This window comes from Danio rerio, chromosome 3 (assembly GCF_049306965.1).
Source record: "Danio rerio strain Tuebingen ecotype United States chromosome 3, GRCz12tu, whole genome shotgun sequence".
NCBI lineage: Eukaryota > Metazoa > Chordata > Actinopteri > Cypriniformes > Danionidae > Danio > Danio rerio.
In genome coordinates this window covers 59,687,864-59,712,089 of record NC_133178.1, presented here as the reverse complement: position 1 = coordinate 59,712,089, position 24,226 = coordinate 59,687,864, and the positions used below count along the sequence as shown (strand labels likewise).

The following is a 24,226-nucleotide window of genomic DNA, read 5'->3' as shown; positions in this document are numbered from 1 at the left end:
CAGTCACCCAGATTCTCAAAATAGCAGGAATCACAGTCGCAACCCACAGTGTGGCGCTAAAACTTAGCAGACGTTTTGTGAAATATTCCCAGAGGAATTGCGTGAAACCAAGGCTGGGCAAAGAAAAGACAGAACAGCTGCTCTTGTCTCTTCGCTCCTTCGTCTTCATCTCTCCTCCTCCCACCCTTCCATCTCTGCTTCTGCTCTTCAAAAAGAGCAGCGTCTCTGTGAGTTTAACGCCAGCAAAGCACCAATGTCATCCGCTTCACTGATTCCAGGGAATCTGAAAACCCGGAGGTGTGCGCTCGCCCGCCGCACCTTTTCAGACAAGAGTTTCAGAACGCCACTTGATGTAGTTTGACAAACTTTTCTAAAAGCACCAATTGAAGCTTCAATAAAAAGAAGAAGGAAAAAAGAGACAAGAAAAGAAAAAAGTGCCGCCCACGTTTGCATCTGTGCTGCCGGGATCTGTTTGACTGCGTGGCTTCAATCAGCGCAATCTTCTCTTTGACAGGTCTCCTGTGGTCTCGGAGTATTGCACAAGTAGGATCGTACGCAAAACGCAAGAGGCGGGGGCCTGTTTCTCAGGCTTGAGTGGAAGTAGGGCAGGTGACGGTGTAGCACACTGTGTGTTTTGCTCTTAGGAGATCCTTTTTGGGCCTCCAGATAATGCTGTCTTCAGATGAATTTTTGTGTTGGTTTAGTTTGGGTGGCACTAGCCTGCTCAGATTAAACACTGGTCTACCCAAATAATAATAATAATAATAATAAAAAACTATTATCGGAAAGCAGAAACAAATCCTTCACAGCAAACATTTTATGCATATTGACCTTATTCTTCATATACAGGCGAGCGCAGCCATTGGAATCTTTTTGGGCTGAGACTTCTGGTCTTATCATTTCCATTGATTTTTAGACAATAAAACAGCTTATGATGCTCTTTTCTTATTACATTATTCTACTTTTTATGTATAGTCATAAATACAATTGGTTGTAGAGCAATCAGTTTTCTGTCGTTTATTATTCCTAGTCATTTCTCCCATAGGCAACTGAATTGGAAGTCTCAAAACAATCACAAAATCGAGCGCACTTCAGCATTTCAGAATAAAGTCAATAACACTGTGTTCTAACTACATGCAACATGTGTCGTAATTTGACTTCTTATCAATTAGAAATGATCAGACCGGAGGTTTTGAATATCAGAAAATAGACTTTATTCTCTATAATAAAGCCGAGAAAGAGCAGAGCAGACCCCAGAGCATTCTGAAGTCTCTCCTGGACACTTCCTATCTCTGGTTCTCTCTTTCCAAAGTCTTTCCTGCTCCTTCTAAAGTCTCTGTGTTCTCCATAATCTTTATACAGGTTATTTGACACACCCCGAGGTGTCTCATTTTAACTTTTAACCATTTTAGGATAGGTTTTTACTCTAGGTGGCCCTGTTATTCTTGGCTCTCAACAGAGATGTTACAGGTGTGTGTCAGCAACTGTTTTGACACCAAGGTTCTCTCTTCATAGATGCAACTTATGCAAAAGGACTAAGTGTTTACCTACATTGTCATGATTGCATAATCAATTTCTAACTTCTGACACATATACTGTAGCTTCATACAAGTATTTAACATATATAATCAGTGCTTTACAAATTCAGTTATTCTACACAATCAGTCATTCAGTAGCCTTCTCCTAGTGTTGCTCCTGTGCAGGCATATTCATCTTACACAGTATTTTTAACACACGCTGGCATGTTTGCTGCAAACACTACATACATTTTGAGAAGAGAAAATTAACTGCTGTACACTTAGAAAATACTTCATACTGAGAGAATGGAAATCTTCTTCACATATCACACAATAAAAGGTATCTTTTTTTCTGTTTCTATTTCTGCAATGTCCCTGTAGAACAGCAGCATATATTTCTAAGGGTGTTTTTTTACATCTAGACTTTTGTTTCGGAACCTGTCTTGTTTGCAGAGTTAGTGCGGTTCGTTTGGCTTATGTGAATCCAGCAATCGTGCTCGGATTCGCACCAAATCTGGCCGAGATCGCCTGAATGAGGTGGTCTCGGCTCGATCGAACGAACTCTGGAGCGGGTCGATTGTAGTGTGAAAGCCATACGATCCGACCCAACTATATCACAGTGATTTATGGATATGTAATAGGCACACGGCTATATGAAGAGAGAATTATGAGTAGGGCAGGAGGTCATTCCAGACATCCCAAGTCTCCCAAGTTCAGAGAGTCTCCAGCAAATGCACAGAGACTCCTGGATGCCCACAAACGAGTGATAATCTCCCAGAAATCGTGTGTCTTCCTCCCGTTCCTCAAATACATTGCGCACCCTTCTCACCCTTCCCAACCGCATCCCTCCTCGCTCTTCAGACACGTCACGCGCACCCTGGCAAACACCACCAAACCCCCCGGTCTTCACATCACTTACTGTCTTAGGGCCTACTCACACTATGCCATCCGTACCGTGCCCAGGCCCGTTTCCCGGATCGTTTGAGAAATGTGAGTGCGCTGAATCGGGCTTAAGCATGGTTCACTTGGCCGGCCCTGGCCCGGTTGGAAGAGGTGTGCCTGAGCGCGGTTCACTTGGGGTTGGGCACACTACGTTTGTAGTGTGAGTGCAAAACACGCCAAAGCCCGAAACTGAAAGCGAGACGTGACTTTTAAGGGGCTGTTTCATATGGATTTATTAATCATTTTTACTGTTCAGTGATCGCAAACTGCCGTAGTTTATTAAAGACGAGAACCCCTCACTGCACGACAGCTGCGCGCCTTCAGCAGACCTCCTCATTCCTGCAGCACGAGAGCTTTATGATTGTTTATGAGCGTCAAAAGTGGCGGATCTGTTCGGCGAAATATCTGACTGCGTCACCGCATCCCTAAGGACTGTTTGGCGAAATATTTGACTGCATGTCACTCCATATCAAACAACTTTCACGATATAACTAGAGAAATCTCCACTGTGCTGCTGAGTGAGAGAGCGCTTCTCACTGAACAGCGCAGCATCAATGACGTAAGCGTGCCGAGGCCCGATTGTGGTGTGAGCGCGGGCCGTCGGGGGAGATGGGAGGGGGAACAAGCGTGCTTTGGCCCGGTTCAAGGCAACTGTACCTAGTGTGAGTACGGCCTTATTGCTCATCGTCATAACTTAAATCAGGATGCATGACAGCTGAGCGGAACTCAAAATAAACCGTGAAACTCACACATGACTTGTTTTAGCTCTTTTGGTCCGTTTAGAAACTTTACCATGTGAAAGTGAACCGCACCAAGAACAAAGAGCAACACTGTAACAATTTTAATCCCTGTTTCAGAACAACTGAATCAATTCACAGATGTGAAAGCACCCTAAGACAATGATCACCTCAGGTAAAGATTTAGTGCTAAATGCTACCAATGTGAGTTTAAAGTCCGCATGAACCGGCAGTGGTTCATATATATATATATATATATATATATATATATATATATATATATATATATATATATATATATATATATATATATATATACATTCAGAAAGATCAGGAAAAGGGTTTCAGTAGAGTTATTACATCTTAACAGACACCTCCTCTTCGCCATTTCTGCTTGTTGTCATAGCACTGTGAATTTAACTGAAAACATTTTTTTTTTCTTAATGACATGCACAGATGAATTATTCACTACAAAACTAGTAATGTGAGCTAACAAAATAAATATTTTGGTTTTGATTTCATGTTTACGTTAAATACCATTTTACGTGACAGTTATCACCATACTATTGCAAGCAGCAGCAGAGCATTCACCTCGGATCTTGAAAATAAAATAACTAGCAGACGGTTTGAAAATAAAGGTCAGAACTGTGATCCTGTGCAAACCAACAACATCAGTCACTGAGTAGCCTATTCATAATCTTAAAGAATTTGAATATGTATTAATTAGATTACAAGCCTTTAAACTCTTTAGTTGGGAGTGCAGTATTTAAATGTTTCTGTCATGTCTCGTCATGTTTGGTGAAGACAGACAAATTGGATGTCGCTGGAATCTTGTTGCATTTCGTTTTGTTATTGTGTACGGCAGATTATGAATGTAATTTGAAGTTGAAGATTAAAAGCGCCTTTTAAGCCATTGAGTGTCTGTCAATAAAATTGAAAGTCCCCATCCATTACACAAAAATGGAAATTGCCACTTTTCGCTGATGAGCGCTTTCTTTTTTTTTCTTTTCTTTATGTCACTCAATTTGATTGAAGCAGAGAAAAGAGTCACTTAAGTTGACTATTCTGATTTGTTGTTCAAGAATGGATATTCTTGGAATAGGGCGGGGCTTCTCAAAGTGGATTCGGACCACGAGGGTATTCAATCCAGACCCAACTCTATTTCGTATTGCAAGATCATGCGTAAAGGATTCAAATTGTGGATTTTCTTTATTGATAAATGCATAAACGTTGTAAATCAACTGTTTAGTTAAAATTACTGGCCGAAATTAAATTGAAGGCAAACTATTTTAATATAAATTTTCCTGTGTGACTGATGTACTGTATATATAAATATATATATATATATATATATATATATATATATATATATATATATATATATATATATATATATATATATATATATATATATATATATATATATACATATGTACAGCTCCACAAGTCCCAACCAAAGCAAGACTAGAAAAAAAACCCCGGAAGTATAGCACTGTAAACATTGCAACAACATGCTGTGTATTACAAACTTGTGGAGCTGCGCATCGATAGATTTGCTCTTCAGTGTTTGGACTTTCAGCATCGAAATTTAAACCACACTGAACTGAACTAATATATATATATATATATATATATGTATATATATATATATATATATATATATATATATATATATATATATATATATATATATATATATATATATATATATATATACTATATATATATATATATATATATATATATATATATATACTATATATATATATATATATATATATATATATATATATATATATATATATATATATATATATATATATATATATATATATATATATATATATATAAACTAATATATATGTATACATACATACACATTTGTGTGCTGTATACTATGTAGTACAGTACAGGGTAAACTGATTTCACGTGGCCGCCATTTTATTTTTTTATAACTTTAATTTTTATTGATTTTTTTAGTAGGTCATAATTGATTACAATCAAATGCAATTTTACAAATAGTAGAAAAGGCTAATTTGAGTCAGATATGACAAGCCATTTCAATAACAAGCAAATAACTAGAACAAAAAAAAAAAAAACAACAACAACAAAACAATAATAGATAAATAAATAAAATAAGATAGAAACAGAGCCTGTGTTGAGAATACTGTAGAAAAATAAATAAGTAAAAAAAAAAAAAAAAAAAAAACATGGTTTATACAAAAAGGAAGGCAATTGGGTACATAAGAATAGGCACAGTTGACTTATATGTCTGAAACTTAAGCGAGTACAGTCTGAGAGCCAGTCCCTAATGATTTGTCAATGTAAATTATCCATTTTTGCCATCTTTTGGCATACAAGTCCACCTTCAAACGTAACACACCAGTTATATGTTCCAATGTCCTTATTTCCTGAATTACATCAAGCCATTGTTGTTGTTTAGGTGAATCAGGCTTATACCAGCTTCTGGTTATGGTTTTCCTGGCTGCTGTAAGGAGTATTTTTACCAGGTATCGATCCTCCTGAAGTGTAACCAGTGAAATATGACCCAAGTACAGGACAATGCATGTAAATGGAATCTCATACCCAAGCACCTTTGTTAAGGTTAAGTGCACATCATTCCAAAATGGCTTCAGTTTTTCGCATCCCCAAAAAATGTGTGTATGGTGTGCTTCTAAGCAGCCACATTCTCTCCAACATTGCTGGGGTGTAGAAGAAGCTTTACTGCTGATTTTAGGTGTTATAAACAATCGTACCAAATTCTTCCAATTGAAAACCCTCAGTTGTTGTGAGCTTGTGGAGGAATGTTGAATTTCGCACATATCTAACCATACCTCTGGTAGAATTTCTACATTCAATTCTTTTTCCCACCTTGATTTAAGGTATAATGTTGAGTTGGTCTTACTTTCCATAATACTTACGTAAAAACTAGAGATTATTTTTGCACATTTACTATCTGATTTGTAAGCATTCATCATAATCTTTACAACTGGACTAATTTCGTGTGACGTTTCCATTTTTATTTCTCTGTAAAAATAATCTCTGAATTGTATAAACCTAAATAAGTCCCGATTAGTAAGAGAAAGTTTTTCTTTGAGTGTTTGGAAAGTCTGTAATTCCTTGTTTTCCAATACTGTACATATTGCACTAATGCCTTTTGTTGCCCATTGCTTAAATGTGGCGTCGCTTTCACCTGGTTTAAATTGAGTGTCAAAGGCTATCCATCGAAGAACTTTTTGGTCTTTGCTTAATTTAAATTGTCTAGCAAACTCAAACCAAAACTCCACTGCTCCAGAGGTTATTGAATCCAATTGACTTTTGACTACCGAAGGGATTTCTTTTTCTCCAAGAATTGACTGAATCTGATAACCCTCCGTATATGTCTCAATTTCTTTCCATCTGGCAAAATAATTGTTGTTACACCAAAGAAAAAGTGGACGGAACTGAGCTGCGTAAAAATAATCTTTGAGATTCGGCAGGGCCATTCCTCCTTTTTGCTTGGACAACTGGAGTGTTGTGTATCTTATTCTAGGCTTCTTTCCATCCCAAATAAACCTGGAAATAAGTTTGTTCCAGATTGTAAACTGATGTTTAGGTATCTCTATTGGCAGGGCTTGAAATAGGTATAGTAATCTAGGTAATATGTTTGTTTTGATGACGTTTATCTTACTAGCAAAATCCAATGGGTAGGTAGACCACCGTTCCATATCGCTTTTAATACTCTGGTTAATCACATTATAGTTTGCACCGTACAGACTACTCAGGTTTTTTGTAATAATCACCCCTAAATATTTTATTTCTTTCATGTCCCATTTTAAATTATATCTATGTCTGATTTCCTCAGAAGGTTTGTAATTAAATGACAAAAGTTGTGTCTTCGCAATATTTAGTTTGTACCCAGCAAAGAAGTTAAATTCGTCGAGGAACTCCATCAGTACAGGGAGGGAAGCCTCAGGATCTGTTAAATGGATCAAGACATCGTCTGCAAATAAACTAATTAAATAATCTTTATGTCCTATTGTTATGCCTTGTATTTGTTCATGTTGACGGATTGCCTGGGCCAGGGGTTCAATATAAACAGCAAATAATGTGGGACTAAGGCAACAGCCCTGTCTAGTTCCTCTTTGTAAACTAAACGATGGAGATAATGACCCATTAATTTTTATTTTGGCTGTAGGTTGTTGGTAAAGAGATCTAATTATATTTACAAAATGTTTATTGAAGCCGAATCTAACCAAAGTTTGGTAAAGAAATTCCCAGTTGACCCGATCAAAGGCCTTTTCGGCATCCAGACTTAGTAATACTGCTGTCTTATTTTCCCTTTCTATTTTATCTATAAGATGCAGCGTCCTCCTAATATTATCATGTGTTTGACGGCTTTTTATGAATCCTGTCTGATCCTCGTCAATTAATTCAGGAAGGATAGTCTCTAATCTTTTGGCTATAATTGATGTATATATCTTATAATCTATATTAAGAATTGAAATGGGCCTATAATTGCCGCTAAATTCCCTGTCCTTACCCTCCTTTGGGAGTACTGAGATGATAGCCTCGTTCCATGAAGGTGGAAGTTTACATTCTGTTTTAATCCAGTTAAATGTTTTTAATAGAAGTGGGGCTAGTATTTCTTTAAAAGTTTTATACCACTCGGCTGGAAAGCCGTCGCTACCTGGTGTTTTAGATGTTTTTAGTCTCCCAATCGCATTATTTATCTCTTCTAGTGTGAAATCTGCTGTAATGAAATCATTTTGTATTTTGCCTATACTTGGTAAATCTAGTTCATTAAGAAAATTTCTTGTCGCTTCCATTTTAGAGTTAGAAGCATCCGTATACAGTTGTTTATAATAATTTAGAAAAATGTCCTCTATTTTCTGTGGATGATAAACCAAATTATTTGTTTGTGGGTCTCGTATTCTATGAATAGTGCTATCAACTTCTTGTTTACGTAAGCGTCGGGCAAGCAATTTTGCTGCTTTAGGGCCGGATTCGTAGTATGTCTGCTTATAGAATCGAGCTTTCTTCTCAACATCTTGTTCCAACAGGTTGTTAATCTGTTTCCTTATTTGCTGCATACGTGATAGTAGGTTTGGATCCCTGTTTATTTTGTGTTGTTGCTCCACATTTAATAAGTCTGATGTTAGGGTATTGTACTCCATAATTCTCTTTTTTTTATTTTGCGCTGATAGTGCAATCAAATTCCCACGCATCACAGCCTTCAATGAGTCCCATACTATGGATGGGTCTACCTCTCCATTATCATTTATCCTAATATATTCTTTTATATTTAATTTTATCTGATCTGTATTTGCTTTGTTATTTAACAAACCCACATTCAACCTCCAACCTGTCTTTCTCTTCCTTCCTTCTATTTGAACTGTCAGGTACAAAGCGCTGTGGTCAGAGACCTCAGCTACTCCAATGCTACAATCTTTCACCCTATAACAGTCATTTTTTGGCATAAAAAAATAATCAATCCTAGAGTATGTACGGTGGGGAGCTGAGTAATGAGTGTAGTTTTTGAGAGATGGATTAATATGTCGCCAGACATCGCAGTATCCTATGTCATCCCAGGCTGTGTTAATTAATTTTGATATTTTGCTCCCATTTCTTTTGCTATTAGTTGTGTCTAACTGGTGGTTTAGTACCACATTGAAATCTCCACCACATATACAAATACCCTCTGCTTCCAGTACAATTACATCCATTAATGATTTGAAGAACAGTTTACTAGTATCGGGTGGAGCATATACATTTACTAAAGTTATTAACTCCTCTTCAATTTTACCCTTAACAATAAGATATCTCCCATCCTTTTCTTTTATTTCCTTATATAATTCGAATTTAAATTTATTAGCAACAAGAATAGCAATTCCCCTTCTATGTGAATGCTCATATGAATTGTAATAAGTATTTTTAAAGCCAAATCTCTTTAATTTCTCATGCTCTTGTTGAGAGAGATGAGTTTCTTGCATAAAAATAATATCTGCTTTCTCTTTTTTAAATTTTGTCAATACCTTTGACCTTTTAATTGGGTTACCCAAACCGTTCACGTTTAAAGACATTAGCTTAACCTCAGTAGACTGTACCATCATCAAAAAGAGTCATTCTTACACCACTATGTTTCCACAGGCAAACCTTAAATAAAATAAACTGTAACACAGAAACAAGCCAAGAACTGCTTAGAACAAGCATTATAACAGAAAAGAATAAAGACTTCCAAAGTCTGAAGAGCGTTCTCACGTTTTCAGTTGAGGAGGGGGAAATCCTCTCTCCCGGAAAGGGCCCCCTCACCAATGAGTCCGCTACAGAGTGTATCATAGATCACTTACGTGTGTCCAATGGCACAGCTGACCTCGTCATCCCGCCAGCCGGCGCACATACATTAAACATCATTATGTAAAGGGTTGCTATAACGTGGGTTTTTAAACACTGCTGCGACCATGTTCAAATTCCCGTAGGCGTTCTTTAGCTCTTCTGGCAGTGTCCACACTCGTGGTTGATCCCACTCGCTGCCACGATGTAGCCCGCTGGAGACGATCCAACAGGTGGCTCTTACCCGGCGGTCTCACGGGCATCTCCACGCTGTATCCCCGCCGACGCAGCTCCTGCGCTGCCTCCCCGGCACTGCCGTACACCTGCACTCCTTCTTCCCAGTGAATGCGTATCCGATTGAAGGGCGTCTGAAAACGGATGCCCTTTTCTTTAAGAGCCTTTTTAATATTGGCGTACGCTTTGCGCTGATGGAGAACGGTGGCTGTATAGTCATGGTCGAAAAACAGCGGTTTATCTTCCATCATGATTTTCTTTCGCCAGGCTTTTTGAATAACCATCTCCTTGATGCTGTACTGCTGGAAATTTACTATAATGGACCTCGGACGCGAGTTTGGGCCCGGTCTAGGCGCCAGGGCTCTGTGCGCGCGTTGTATTTGCAAGTCCACGTCGCCGAGCTCAAATTCGGAGCGGAGCATTTTTTCAACAAATTCTATCACCGAGCCTTGTTCAGCGTTCTCTGGTACACCATGGATCCTGATATTGTTTCGTCGAGCCCTCGATTCAATGTCGTTCAACCTGTCTTCTAGTTTCTGTTGATCCTTTATTGCCTGTTGAAGGGCGGAGTTGGCCTCCGCACTCCATGTTTCGGTGTCATCGATCCGCGTCTCCATCTCGTTAATTTTCCTACCGTGTTCTTGCATGGTTAGCATGTTCGTTGAAAGTTGCTGGTTAACTTCTTGTTTGAACTCAATGAACTCTTCTCTCATATCATGCTTAATTTCGTCTTTGAATGTTTTTAAGTCTTCCTTAAGTTCCGACTTCAGATCGCTGATCTGTTTGCTTAAGGTTTCAAGCCCCGTGGACACATTCTCAGATGTTGATTCGCCTCCATTTTGTCGGTCCTCTTCTTCCCGCATGTCGTCCTCCTCGTCTAGGCCTGCACGGTGTGGGTGGTTACTCGTTGTACTTTGCGCCCCTTTACCTCTGCCTTTCTTTCCCCCCGTCATATCAATGAAGGAAAATCACTTTTTAAAAATCTAAAATAATTACACGGGGGTAAATATAACGCCGACTTGCGAGAGCTAAGCGCTCAACCTGCCATTTCCCTCTGCAGCCAAACCGGAAGTCGGCCGCCATTTTAAACAGTGTAATCGAGGCTGCGGTGGGACCTTCTGAGTGACCCGAAGGTCCGTTCTGAATGAATAGTGAAAATAAAAAGGGAAATTGGACCCCATTTTTAGCTATGTTGTCTATCTGTGTTTGCAATCTGTGAAGAGCAGGGAACTGATGACCTTCACAGCCAATCGCAGTCATTTCTGTTGAGAACTGGTGAATACTATGGCAAATCAGCGCTGTTTATGAACGCACTCAGCGGCACTTAAATGTTAGTGGGAAATAGATGTTTTTAAAACTTCAGTACCAGGACACTTTTACAGACAACACTAGGATGTGCTACAGAGGACTGCAGTGTTTTATCGCTCACCATGTTACATAGGCTGATGCAGGTTAGTGTCCCCACCGTGTTCACCTGCTGCCATAAACTGAATCCTAGGAGGACACTTAAGTGTATTACCCTTAAAGAGATTGTAATGTTGTTTGATGCCTAATATGCTTTTAATTGTTTAAATTAAATGTAACTAAATGATATTAAAGTGGTGTTTACACCATTTCTGCATTTTGAAATCGCAGCAACAGCTGGAGGTTTGTAATACACAGCATATTGTTGCAATGTTTACAGTGCTGATCCTATACTTCCGGGTTTCTTCTCACCGCAGCCTCGCTTTCATGTTTTAAAATGGCGGCCGCGTGAAATAAGCGTTTAGTGTCACCACTGTCTTGCACTGTTTTGCTGCGCATCGATAGATTTGCTCTTCAGTGTTTGGACTTTCAGCAGTGAAATTTAAACCACACTGAACTGAAATAAACTGAACCTCAACTCTGAAAACTGGACTGACACAGTTTCAACTTACTAGAACTTCTATGTTTAGCTGCTTTGACAGTATACATTGTAAAAGCGCTATAGAAATAAAGATGTATTGAATTGAATACAGTATGCATTTGAGGCATATACTCTCATAAAGAATCTGTGGTTGCTTCTACATAGGGAAGTTTTGGCCAGAGGTTTAGAAAATTTACAAAAGTGAAATTATCACAATTGTGTTGAGCTTCTCTACTACAAGATCCTGTGCTGATGATGGCGTGAAGCTTTTGAGATTCACATACAAAAGAAAAACATATCTCTCTCGAGTTGACGAAAGCCTCCTGGGCTTTATTCACATTTTTGATGTGTAAATAAATGCATTGTTTATGATGAACACAAGAGATTTCTTACTGTTTGGGCTTTAATATGAAATGACGCTGTGGTATATACAGTAGTGCTAAAAATAGTTTCACAATATTTGCGTTATAGTGTTCTATCCAATCACATCGCACAACCGTTAGCTAAGTGTTTATTCTGACTACCAGGTCCGCTTGTGTCATCTTAAAATGTCAAAGAACATCCATTGGATTTGGGTTGAATGATTGCAGGGCTATTAGAAATTTGTTGATGAACATATGTTAATAAGGGGGTTGGTTCACCCCAAAAAGGATAAATCTGTCATCATTGGCTCACCCTTCACTTGTTTAAAACCTATTTGAGTTTCCTTCTTCTGTACACAATATAAGATATCTTGAATATTGCTGGTTGCTCGGACCCATTGACTTCCATGTTTTTTTTTTCTACAGTGGAGTTTGATGTATCCCAGCAACAAGTATTCTTTATTATATCTTATTTTCATTCAATAGAAGAAAGAAACCACATAAAGGAGATTAAATGATGAGGTAATTCTTCAACATGGTTTTAGGAGAACTATGCTTTTAAAGCAACACTGTGCACTTGGGCTACACAATGTACTGTATGGTTACAACATCTATATTCCAATGTGCGCATCCTCAATAGTCACATGGCGGGATCTGCAATGTTGAGGCAGGATTGTAGATTGATCAAGAGCCACAAATGAAAATGTGTGATTTTTGGAGAAATGTCATGCATACAGTTACTACAACTCCAAATCAGAATAAGTTGGTAGAGTATGAAAACACAAATAAACAAAAAAGAAAGTAGTGATTTCTAAATTTACTTTGACTTCTATTTCAATGCAGACAATGATTTTTATTGTCTCCCCCTCCCAAAATAAACACGTATTACAGTTTTGGTTCTTGCAACACAATTTAAAAAAAGTTGGAACAGTAAAACATTTACCATAATGTAATGTTGCCATTCTTTTTCATTCATTCATTCATTCATTCATTCATTTATTCAATCATTCATTCATTCATTCATTTTCTTGTCGGCTTAGTCCCTTTAATAATCCGGGGTCGCCACAGTGGAATGAACTGCCAACCCTTCCAGCAAGTTTTTACGCAGCGGATGCCCGTCCAGCCACAATCCATCTCTGGGAAACATCCACACACACATTCACACACACACTCATACACTACGGACAATTTAGCCTCCCCAATTCACCTGTACCGCATGTCTTTGGACTGTGGGGGAAACCAGAGCACCCGGAGGAAACCCACGCCAAGGCAGGGAGAACATGCAAACTCCACACAGAAACGCCAACTGAGCCGAGGTTCGAACCAGCGACCTTCTTGCTGTGAGGCGACAGTACTACCTACTGCGCCACTGCCTCGCCCCATTCTTTTTCACAACACTTTAAATATAAAATATATTATGTAGGGACTGAAGACACAAAGTGATGAAGCGTTTCAGGTGTAATTGTGTCCCATTTTCCCTGCAAACAAGTCTTAAAGTGGAAAACAGTAATGAGTCTTCATTGTCACATTTTGCACTTAAAAATGCACCACACATTCTCTATTGGAGACAGGTCGGGACTGCAGACAGGTCAGTCAAGTACCTGTATCCTCTTTCTCCGCAGCCAAGGCTTTTGTAATATGTACAGAATGTGTGTTTGGATTGTCTTGTTGAAAAATGCATGGGCGTCCTTTGAAAAGAAGACACAATGTTGTGCTCCAAAATCTCAATACTTTTTAGCATTAATGGCGCCATCACAAAAGTGCAAGTTATCTTTGCCAAGGGCACTGACACAACCCCATACCATGACAGACCCTGGCTTTTGGACTTGCTGGTAACAGTCTGGATGATCCTTTTCTTTTTTGGTCCAAAGTAGATGGTGTCTATTTCTCCCAAAAAAATACCTGAAATACTTATTAATCAGACCAAAGTACACATTTCCAGTGTGTGGTGGTCCATGCCAGATGCCTTTGAGCCCAGAGCAGCGACGGCACTTCTGGACACTGTTAACATAGGGCTTCCTTTTGGCAGAGAACTATTTTTAATGGCATTTTTGGATGTAACTACATTGTGGTACTTCACAAAGGTTTGGCAAAGTAGCCCTGAGCCCATGTGGTGGTATCGATTATAGATGAATGATGATTCTTGATGCAGTGCTGCCTAATGCTGTGTTCACACCAGACGCGGAACGTGCGGATGGATAAATCGCACTATTCGCGCATAAATAGCCGCGTGAACATTTGAGTTTACTCGCTTCATTCGCATGTCAAACCCCGCTTCATTCGCGAGTCAAATTCACTTTAGAACAGACGCGGATTCGCGTGATGGGCAGGGCTTCTGTCTGCCCGAAGACTCTAGCTTCATAGCTAAATGGCTAACATGGATTTTATGAAGAAAATAAGTGTTTATGTGCTTTATGAAGACTGAAAAACAGCGTCGATACGTTTAGGGTCGTGTCTGAGTCCACTACATCCTTTCAAAGGTTCATCCAGCTCTGTGAGCTCATAAACTCCTCCAGAAACTGAACCTGGATGACGGAGGCTTTCAGCGGTGCTTCTGACTGAGCCAAGCCGAGTTTGATGAACTGTTGTCGGTGAAGGCTGGAGGATTTCCATCGAAACACCGACAACAGGTTCTACGTCACAATCATGCCCCCACAAGAGCAAGCTTCTGATTGGAAAAGCGGCACGAATGTACGCTGAAGTTCAGATTTTTGAATTCGAGAGATTCGCGTGAAACGCTCATTAAGCGCGTCAAACGCGCAAAACGCTCAATTGGCCTTGCGCAATTTGCGTCATTCACGCCGCGCCATTTGCGCATATCGCGCCCCAGGATGTCTAATCGCGCATTTGCATTGACTTAACATGTAAATCACTCGCGCTTGATGCACGTTCCGCGACTGGTGTGAACGCAGCATAAGGGATCAGAGTTCACTGTTGTTCAGCTTAGGGTGGCGCTCTTGTCCTTGACCTCGCACTGAAATTCCTCCAGATACCTCGAAACTTTTAATTATGTTGTGCACTGTTCAATTATCGAAATGTCTTTCTTTCTAGGAAGATTGTTCTTAAACATTTCAGTAATTTTCTATCATATTTACTGGCCAACGATCCTCAGCCCATCTTTGCTCCTAAAGGACTAGACCTTTTTTGGATGCTATTTATTTATTTATTTTACCAAATCACCCGTTGACCTTCCCTGTTTCAAATTACATCATAGTTCAGTTTACTTTACTAATTTATTCCCTGCCCTAAATTTCTCCTGTTCCATCTTTTTATTTTATTTATTTATTTATTTTTTTCAAAATTGGAATACTTTTATTTGGGGGGAAAAAATCCCAATTTATTTATTTATTTGTGTTTTCGGCACTGTCTTAAATTATTTGGGGTTGTAAAAAGTTTATCATCTACATCTGTTTTTAAGGCCTGTGATTGTGATTGAAGCATTTCAAGCCATTAATGCTTATGTTCGGTTTATTAGAACACATTGTTTACAGGTGCACAAAATTCAACCTAAAGAAATGTAAGATTAAGGCTTAGAAGCACAATTCTCTCACGATTCTGTATAACTTTTTTTTTTCTTCCAAAGCTCTTCATACAAAGTCCAGATAGTGTTTACGATTACACTAAAGACTTTTAGGAGAGGACGTTCATATGTAATGGAAAGTTTCCATGTATTTGTAATCAGCATGTTGATGGAGTATTTTTTCCACCAGTGACCACTCCAGTAGAGTCGCTATCAGTCCGAATGTGTTCTAGCATGCACCGGAAATGGCCTGTGGCTCTGTGAGTGTTCTCATAGCCTAGAACCGTCTGCATCTCTTTACTCTGGCCGCACGGTGCCCTGCAGCACATCTGATAAGCCAGTAGATTGTGTCCTGCACTGGTGGCAGCAGTTGAAAGCCCTGATCAGCAGTCAGTCAGAGGGGTGGGAGGCTCAAACACAAATCCCGCTCATGCCACATCAAAATATGTTTCCCAAAATACACCAGAAGAAAGACACCGCTTCTGGAATGACCAGCAGCCTTAGTGACGGAACTTCCAACAGCACTTTTTTTTTTTGTTTGTGTTAGCGAAAGTGTGTGCGCTTGTCATACACGTGTGTGCTTTGCGTTATTTGTGTGGGTTTGTCAGCTTGAAGAGGTTGGGATGCATGTTCAAACAGGCCTTTAAAGAGACTGTTGAACTTTTGATCTCAGACAATTTTTAGGCATATTTCAAGCTGAGGTTGTTCTTGATGAGGAGGGGTAATTATAGTCACTTGCAGTTAGGAATGACAATCAAGACATAGTTTAATATAGTGGGGGAAATAAGTACTCAACACATCACCATTTTTCTCAGAAATCATATTTCTAAAGACGCTTTTGACCAGATGTTGATAACAACTAAAGATATCCATGCAGAAACTAATATTATTTAGTCTACAAATGAAATTATGTGTAATACAATGAAATGACACCGGAAACAAGTATTGAACACATAAAGAAAGGGAGGTGTAGAAAGGCAGTGAAAGACCAGACAGCAGCTAAAATATCCACTTCGTTATTGTAAATTAATATTTGCTACTGTAATCCAACATTTATATTAGCAGGAAGATGAAAATAAAACCAGAGTGGACCTTTCAGCAAGACAATGATGCAAAACACAGACAAGGAAACTCTCAAATGCTTTCAAAATAAGGAATCTATAGAATGGCCAAGCCAATCACCTGACCTAAATCTGATTAAAAATACAATAACAAAGATCATATTTGTTAGACAAGACCCACAGAACCATCAAGATTTTGCACTCTGTTGAAGTCTGTGAAACAAAATCACACCTGAGCATGCATGTGACTTTATTCTCCACATGAGAGGCGTCTTTAAGCTGCCATCACCAAAAAAGCCTTTCATATAAAATTATAATACACATGTTTCTGGACCTTTTTGATCTTTTTTGTTAAATTAGTTGCAGTTTTGGCTTTAGTACTGACTAATCTAATGTACAGTTGAAGTCAGAATTGTTAGCCCCTCTTTGAATTTTATTTTATTTTTTTAATATTTCCCAAATAATGTTTAACAGAGCAAGGACATTTTTTTACAGTACATCTGATAATATTTTTTCTTCTGAAGAAAGTCTTGTTTGTTTTATTTCGGCTAATAAAAGCAGTTTTTAATTTTTTACAAATCGTTTTAAAGGTAAAATGATTAACCCCTTTAAGCAAATAAAATTTTTTTTGATTGTCTTCAGAACAAACTATCGTCATACAATAACGTGTCTAATTACCCTAACCTGCCTAGTTAAAGTAATTAACCTAGTTAAGCCTTTAAATGTCAGTTTAAGCTGTATAGAAGTGTCTTGAAAATGTCTAGTAAAATATTATTTACGGTTATCATGGCAAAGATAAAATAAATCAGTTATTAGAAATGAGTTATTAAAACTATTAAGTTTAGAAATGTGTTGGAAAAAAATCTTCTCTCCATTAAACAGAAATTGGGGAAAAAAATAAACAGGGGGCGTATAAATCAGGGTGGCTAATATTTCTGACTTCAACTGTATATGTACAGATGTATTATTGTAAAGCATTCTACAGAAAATATTAATATAAAAAGAGGGATTTGTGAGAGTGACATCACTGACAAACATCCTTTAAAAAGCTCTCTAAATGCGATTGAAAGCATCGTTAATCAGCTGATGTGTCAGCGGATTGATCGCCCGTATATCTGCAAGTTTCAGCGGGTAGATGTGGCTTTATTATGCTTTCAAGCTCATGGATGACCAATCTGACCAATTACATACATTTCTGTTTAGCATCTAACCACAAGGGCCATTCAGCTTATGATGAATAGAATGTTTAGCATGCTAGATATTGGATTTTCACCTACGAATGTTGACACATCAGCATTACTCTTTGATGCGCAATTGTGTAACACCTGCTTTTTTTTTTGTACAATATATTTATTACTTTTTTCAATTTGCATATCACAACAGATTACACAATTACAGAACAATAATCATGAAGGCACAGCAAACTTTTTACCCCCCATTCTCCCTCCCAACAACCCATTCCCTTAAAAATAAATAAATAAACAATAATAAGTAAATAAGTAAAATAAAAATAAATAAACAATTTAAAAAAATATAATAAGAAGGGGGAAGAAAAAAAAAAAAAAAGAGGGGATATGTTTAAATCAGGTAGTCTGTTTAGACCATGATACTTCCCATATTCCTAAGCCTGTTCTATTTGTAGTAGACTGTCCACATGTACATTGTACTTTAGAAAGTTATTAAAAGGTCTCCAGGTATCTTCAAACACATTTTGTTTCTTTTTGATAATATACGTGATCTTTTCCATTGACATATGAGATGCCATTTCGTAACACCTGCTTTTATTGGATTTTTTGTTTGATGTGTTTCTGTTTAGTACACCATATTATTTACAGTAAATAACTGAACAATTAAGCCTTAAATGTTTCATTGACAGTTTTATTGATCACTAAGATATGATTGACTTGTATTTTAAGTTGTTTCTATTTAAAAATGAAAATTGCAAAAGTAGCTTAGATGTAGCTAAGCTACTTTTGCCGTGTAGCTTTTAGCTTAGCTTGCTACATTTCCCAGGGGATAGTTTTAGGGTAAGCTACATTTTAAGTAGAGTAGCTAATAGCTTAGCTCACTACATTTTTCAAGTAGCTTGCCCAACACTGTTGTTTTGTGCAAGAGAAGAAAGAATCTACTAAAGGTTTAACACCACGTGAGGGCATTTTATTTATTTATTTTTTGTTTGTTTGAACAATCTCTTTAACACAAATAACTAGGAGGATCTGAAAGCTAATTTTGATCTAATAATAAACTGTGCTTTATATTATATATTAACTCAAGAATTATGCTTAAAACTGCTACAGTGTTTCCTCTAGGATTTTTTTCCAGCTGTGGCGGCAGGCCTTTTTGTTTTACACAGATCCACCAACTACCTGTGGCGTTATTTCAATGACAAATGTCGTGAGCGCAGTATTACAAATCGAGATCGTATTTATGTAATAGCCTACAGCATGCGGATCTCTTTGCTTGCGTTGCGATTTCCTCTGCTCGTGCACAAAACTTCTTGCACGCCCCCTCAAATATAAGCTGCTTCAACAGCGCGCAGATCTTCTTGTGCGCTCTCAAATAAACGCTGCTAAAGTGCGATTTAGTGCGTTTATGTAACATGTCTCCAGCATTTATTAGATTGCTAGGAATATTTATGAATGTCTCTAATAGACCTACAGAGCGATATTAATGCATCCTGAAGTAAAGTGAAACGGCTATACGTCGTGTTTGCTGGCATCACGCACCTGTCAGTCAGCCAGTCAGTCTGTTAGCATGTAACCTTAAAGAGTTAAAGAAATGACACACAGCCCTATCTTTTAATATGTTTTGGTGTGATTATTACCCACTATTAAAAAAAAAATTGTTTTGAATGAAAAGCTGTAATTTAGCCGGGGCGTGATGAAATTTTGTCGTGGCGCCCCGTAAAAGGAAGAATGTAGCGGAAACCATGTGCTACTTTACACTTGTTATAGGATAACTTCATACAGGACTAAGCAGGAACCTTTAAATTTAAGACATTTTTTATGAACTCTAATATTGATCTGCACTGTGTGTGTCCTAATCTTGTGAGTTATTGTTTTGAATCGGCTGTTAAGCTCCTAAAAGTAATGCACTCATAAATCCATTTAGTAGAAGCAGAATTGGAACCAAAATGATTCATACTGTGAAATGACACTACTATATTCATTGGGTGCATGTAGTGTTTAACTGTCTTTAATGTGATGAAATGCTAATGAAGACAGTTCAACTGTCTCTGTGCGGTAGCATTTCTATCTGTCTGTATCTTCTGTTTCCTGTCCAGTGCTAATCATCAAAGCCGTCATCATTTCATCAATGTCTCTGATCCATGCGGTTTTGTGTTTGCTGTGAACATTGACTGATTCTTAACTGACTCTTTCATCGAGTGGTCTTAAAAATGGTGGACATTTTTTTAATCACTTTGATCTGCTTTGTTGATATACTTTAACTCTAATGACTCATTTACGACTTCCTTTTCTTTCAACCCAGATCATATGCTGATGCAAAACCATTAAAACAGCCTGCTTGGAATTCGTTATAGCTACAGCGTTAACGTCACTGATTTGAGCTTGTTGAGATGCAATGAGATTAACCTGAGCTGATGAATGTCATTGTGAGCTGTAAGATTATGCAGAGATTGTGCCAGAACTTTTGATAGGCAACGCAAGTTTGTTTATGTAGCACATTTCATGCACAATGGTAATTCAAAGTGCTTTACATAAACAAGCATAAAAGAAATAAAAAATGATAGAAACCGATTAAAATTTGCTAAAACAAGTTATAAACGAATAAAAAAGAAAATAAAAACATTGTGTAATCTGTCGGATGGACACTGAAAAAAAATATTCAAAGATGATTCCTTGCATTTATTTATTTTTTTTTTCTGTTAAGTGATAGTAAACATTTTTTTTGAGCTGAATTTAAACAAACAAATTAAGTTGAACATTATTAAAGGGTCACGAAACACCAAAATACATTTTTTGAGCTGTTGACAGTCGTATGTGTGTCCCACACTGCTAAAAACACTATTAGGACACCTATATTTCACTAAAAAGTGTAAATTGGTTGTTTTTGCGTCATTTCAAGCAAATTCGTACTTCCTGTTTGAAACGAATTTTTGAAGCTGCGTCACGGTCATGACATAATAGCGTGTATTCCAGCGTGCAGACTGGACGTCTGTGCCAGAGTGAGTCTTATTACGTCTTACAGTGTGATGCATTAATGCATGAGTAAGGCTTGGTTTAAACCAATCAGCGCGCTCTTTTGTGCAACTTCATTAATATTCATTACTGTCAGAGTGTAGACGGCAAAGACGCCATGTTGTGTTGGCAAAACAAGCGTGAAGTGTTGCTTTTATAGTTTGCTGCAGTTAAGTTTTGTTTTCATTTTCTCTCTGTGAGAGCGCAGACTCACGTGTGGATTAACAGTGTACGCGACGCTCGACAACAATAACTTACGTGTCTAAGGAGGATTATTGTTTACCTCAGAGCTGTTCTCATCTGTAAACGCTGAGATCCAGATTCGCTTGTAGTCTCCTCTTAATAAAGACGCGGCTCTAGTTGCTGGTGATTGTCCTGTCTCTACAGATTTGGTAAGTGAGCGACCAGTGCTCTTTGTTTATTCAGTTCGTATTTTATTCGTATCAAACAAACTATTGCACCGAGAGCAATAGTTAGCACTAACAGTTACAACCAAACTTTAACCTCGTGTTGGATTTTGTGACCGGAATAACACACGCGGCTTTCTGACGCTACCTGCCGTGTGTATCTAAGTTTCCGGGAAATGCTGAGTTTTTTTTTCTCTCATTCGCCGTGCGGTATCAAACATTGCATGAAAAATACACGCTTAGAGCAGTTCCTCGAATCAAATATCACGTTTGTCGGGAGGGACATTAATGAATTCCCTGAATGAAAGAGCCAAACTGCAGTTAAAGTCCACCATTTAATCATTTGGCAAATAATTCGACTACAGATGTCCATGTAAACACAGTCACATTGTCCGCTGTGGGTGTGTGTTTTGACTCTGAAATTCAGCGCGCCCAAATAGACACTCCCACACCAAGCCGCTTTTCTTCCTCTGACACTCCCCCCTAAACAGAGCTGGACACGCCCACTTTTCTGACTTTTTCCAAAGTATAGGTGTGAAAACACCCTGTTGAAACGAGGGGGTTTCATGGCCCTTTAAGTTAAATTTGTTTGTTTAATTTTTTTTTTCATTCATTCATTTTCTTGTCGGCTTAGTCCCTTTATTGATCTGGGGTCGCCACAGCGGAATGAACCGCCAACTTATCCAGCAAGTTTTTACGCAGCGGATGCCCTTCCAGCCGCAACCCATCTCTGGGAAACATCCACACACACACTCATTCACAATGGACAATTTAGCCTACCCAATTCACCTGTACCGCATGTCTTTGGACTGTGGGGGAAACCAAAAGCACCCGGAGGAAACCCACGCAAAGGCAGGGAGAACATGCAAACTCCACACAGAAACGCCAACTGAGCCGAGGTTCGAACCAGCGACCTTCTTGCTGTGAGGCGACAGCACTACCTACTGCGCCACTGCCTCGCCCTGTTTAATTTTAACACAAATAAATAGTTTGCAATAGTTCATGCAACACTTTTTTTCAGTGAGCTCATTAGGTAAAGGCACAGCTAAACAGATGTGTTTTCAGTCTTGATTTGAATGCACCTAATGTAGAAAGTAGAAAAATTTGCCTGCTTGATTTCAACGGTCAGAGAGTGAAATGCAATGATAAAACACATACTTATGTTTTAGTGTGGGACTTTTTATTTTCTGCTGTGTCATTTAATCTGTTTTTATTCATAGGTTGAGTTGAGGACTAAAGTCTTAGAAGCCAAACACCAGGAGGACACCCTGAGGATGCAGCAGAAACACGATGCAGAGATACAGAAGGTAAAAAACAAACAAACACATTGACTCTTTTTTAGATAAACACCTTATTTTCAGATAAAAGCTCTTTTTAAAGAATTCTTGGGAATTCACATAATGCATTAATAGCATAAACAGTACAACAGTGATGTACATATGGAAGATTTTCATTATATTTGCATATAATTATCTTATAAGCTTAAATAAAAATTATGCCAAAGAGGAAAACACAAAAGTTGTCCAAGGTGTTTAATGTTATATGTTGAATTAGTAAATAGTACATAAAAAAAGTAAATAAAGTTATACTACATAAAATAATAAATTATTAAAATTAATAAAATTAAATAATAAAAAAAATACTACAACCCCAAATCAGAAAAAGTTGGCACAGTATGAGAAACTCTAATAGAAAAAGAAAGTGGGGATTTCTAAATTTACTTTGACTTGTATTTCATTGCAGACAGTACAAACATTATTTAATGTGTTCCTGGTGGTTTATTTTTTATTTTTTTTAATGAACACATATTCAAATTTTGGTTCTTGCAACACATTTCAAAGAAGTTGAAACAGTAAATCATTTAATTCAATTCAATTTACTTCACCTTTATTTGTATTGCACTTTTACAATGTAGATTGTGTCAAAGCAGCGTCACATAGAAGATCATTGCATCATTTACCATTTTATAATGTTGCCATTGCTTTTCACAACACTTCAAAGCCGTTTAGGGACTGAAGACACCAAGTGATGAAGTGTTTCAGGTATAATCGTGTCCCATTCTTCCTGCAAACAAGTCTTAAGGTGGACAACAGTACGGGATCCTTGTTGTTGCAGTTTGCGCTTCAAAATGCAGCACACATTTTTTATTGGGGACCGGTTGGGATTGCAGACAGGCCAGTCAATTACCTGTATCCTCTTCCTTCGCAGCCAGGACTTTGTAATGTATGAAGAATGGAGTTTTGCAGGGTCTTCAGTACATTATTTCTTTATTTGCATTTTCCATACGATCCCAACCTTTTCTGATTTGTGGTTGTCGAATTTTACAGTTAAATTTGCAAAAAAAAAAAAAAAGTAAACTTTTTTTTATGGTAAATTAAATAATTATACAGCATTAAAACTGCAATGTTTACTCACAATCTTTACATTCATCTGCACATTTTACCTTTGTTACACAGACAAAAACACTACCAAAATCAGGTAGTGATGAGAAAGTTCAGATGCAAAAACCTCTAAAAGCCATTTGAAATGTTCTTCAAAAGTGAGCATTTCTATCAGGCTCCTGTCTGTAGGTTTGGTAATTTAAAGTATATGGCAAACAATGCACACTTTTAAAGGTCTTTAAAAATAAATAATTCAGCATAAACATAGGAGTCTGAGTGAGATAAATACCCATATTCAATGGAAATTTCATCAGTTTGCATCTGAACACTTTACACACACACACACACACACACACACATATATATATATATATATATATATATATATATATATATATATATATATATATATATATATATATATATATATATATATATATATATATATATATATATATACACACACACACACACACATTTTTTTTTTTTTTACTACACACTTGTATACACATTTTTATTTTGTCCTGGAAATATTGATATATGTAATGATCTGAGTGGGGATCGAACCCGGGTCTACAGTGTGGTTAGCAGTAGTTCTTAGTCCACAACGTATGAATTCCAAAAAAATAATGCAATCTTTACTGAAGAGAATTTGACAAAAAAGGAAAG

The 24,226-nt window shown here is 37.7% G+C and overlaps 1 protein-coding gene across 14 annotated transcripts in view; it reads left to right on the top strand.

Annotated features, from left to right (window-relative positions):
* cep112 (centrosomal protein 112) overlaps positions 1-24,226 on the top strand; it is a 349,442-nt gene that overhangs the window by 54,362 nt on the left and 270,854 nt on the right. For all 14 annotated transcript variants that reach the window (XR_012400500.1, XR_012400482.1, XR_012400504.1 and 11 more), the window contains exon 9: positions 22,397-22,483. Coding sequence is in view for 8 of the 14 variants with exons in the window: in NM_001327791.1 (NP_001314720.1) it covers positions 22,397-22,483 (87 nt within the window). In the remaining 6 variants the exon portion in view is untranslated. The remainder of the gene's footprint in view (positions 1-22,396; positions 22,484-24,226) is intronic.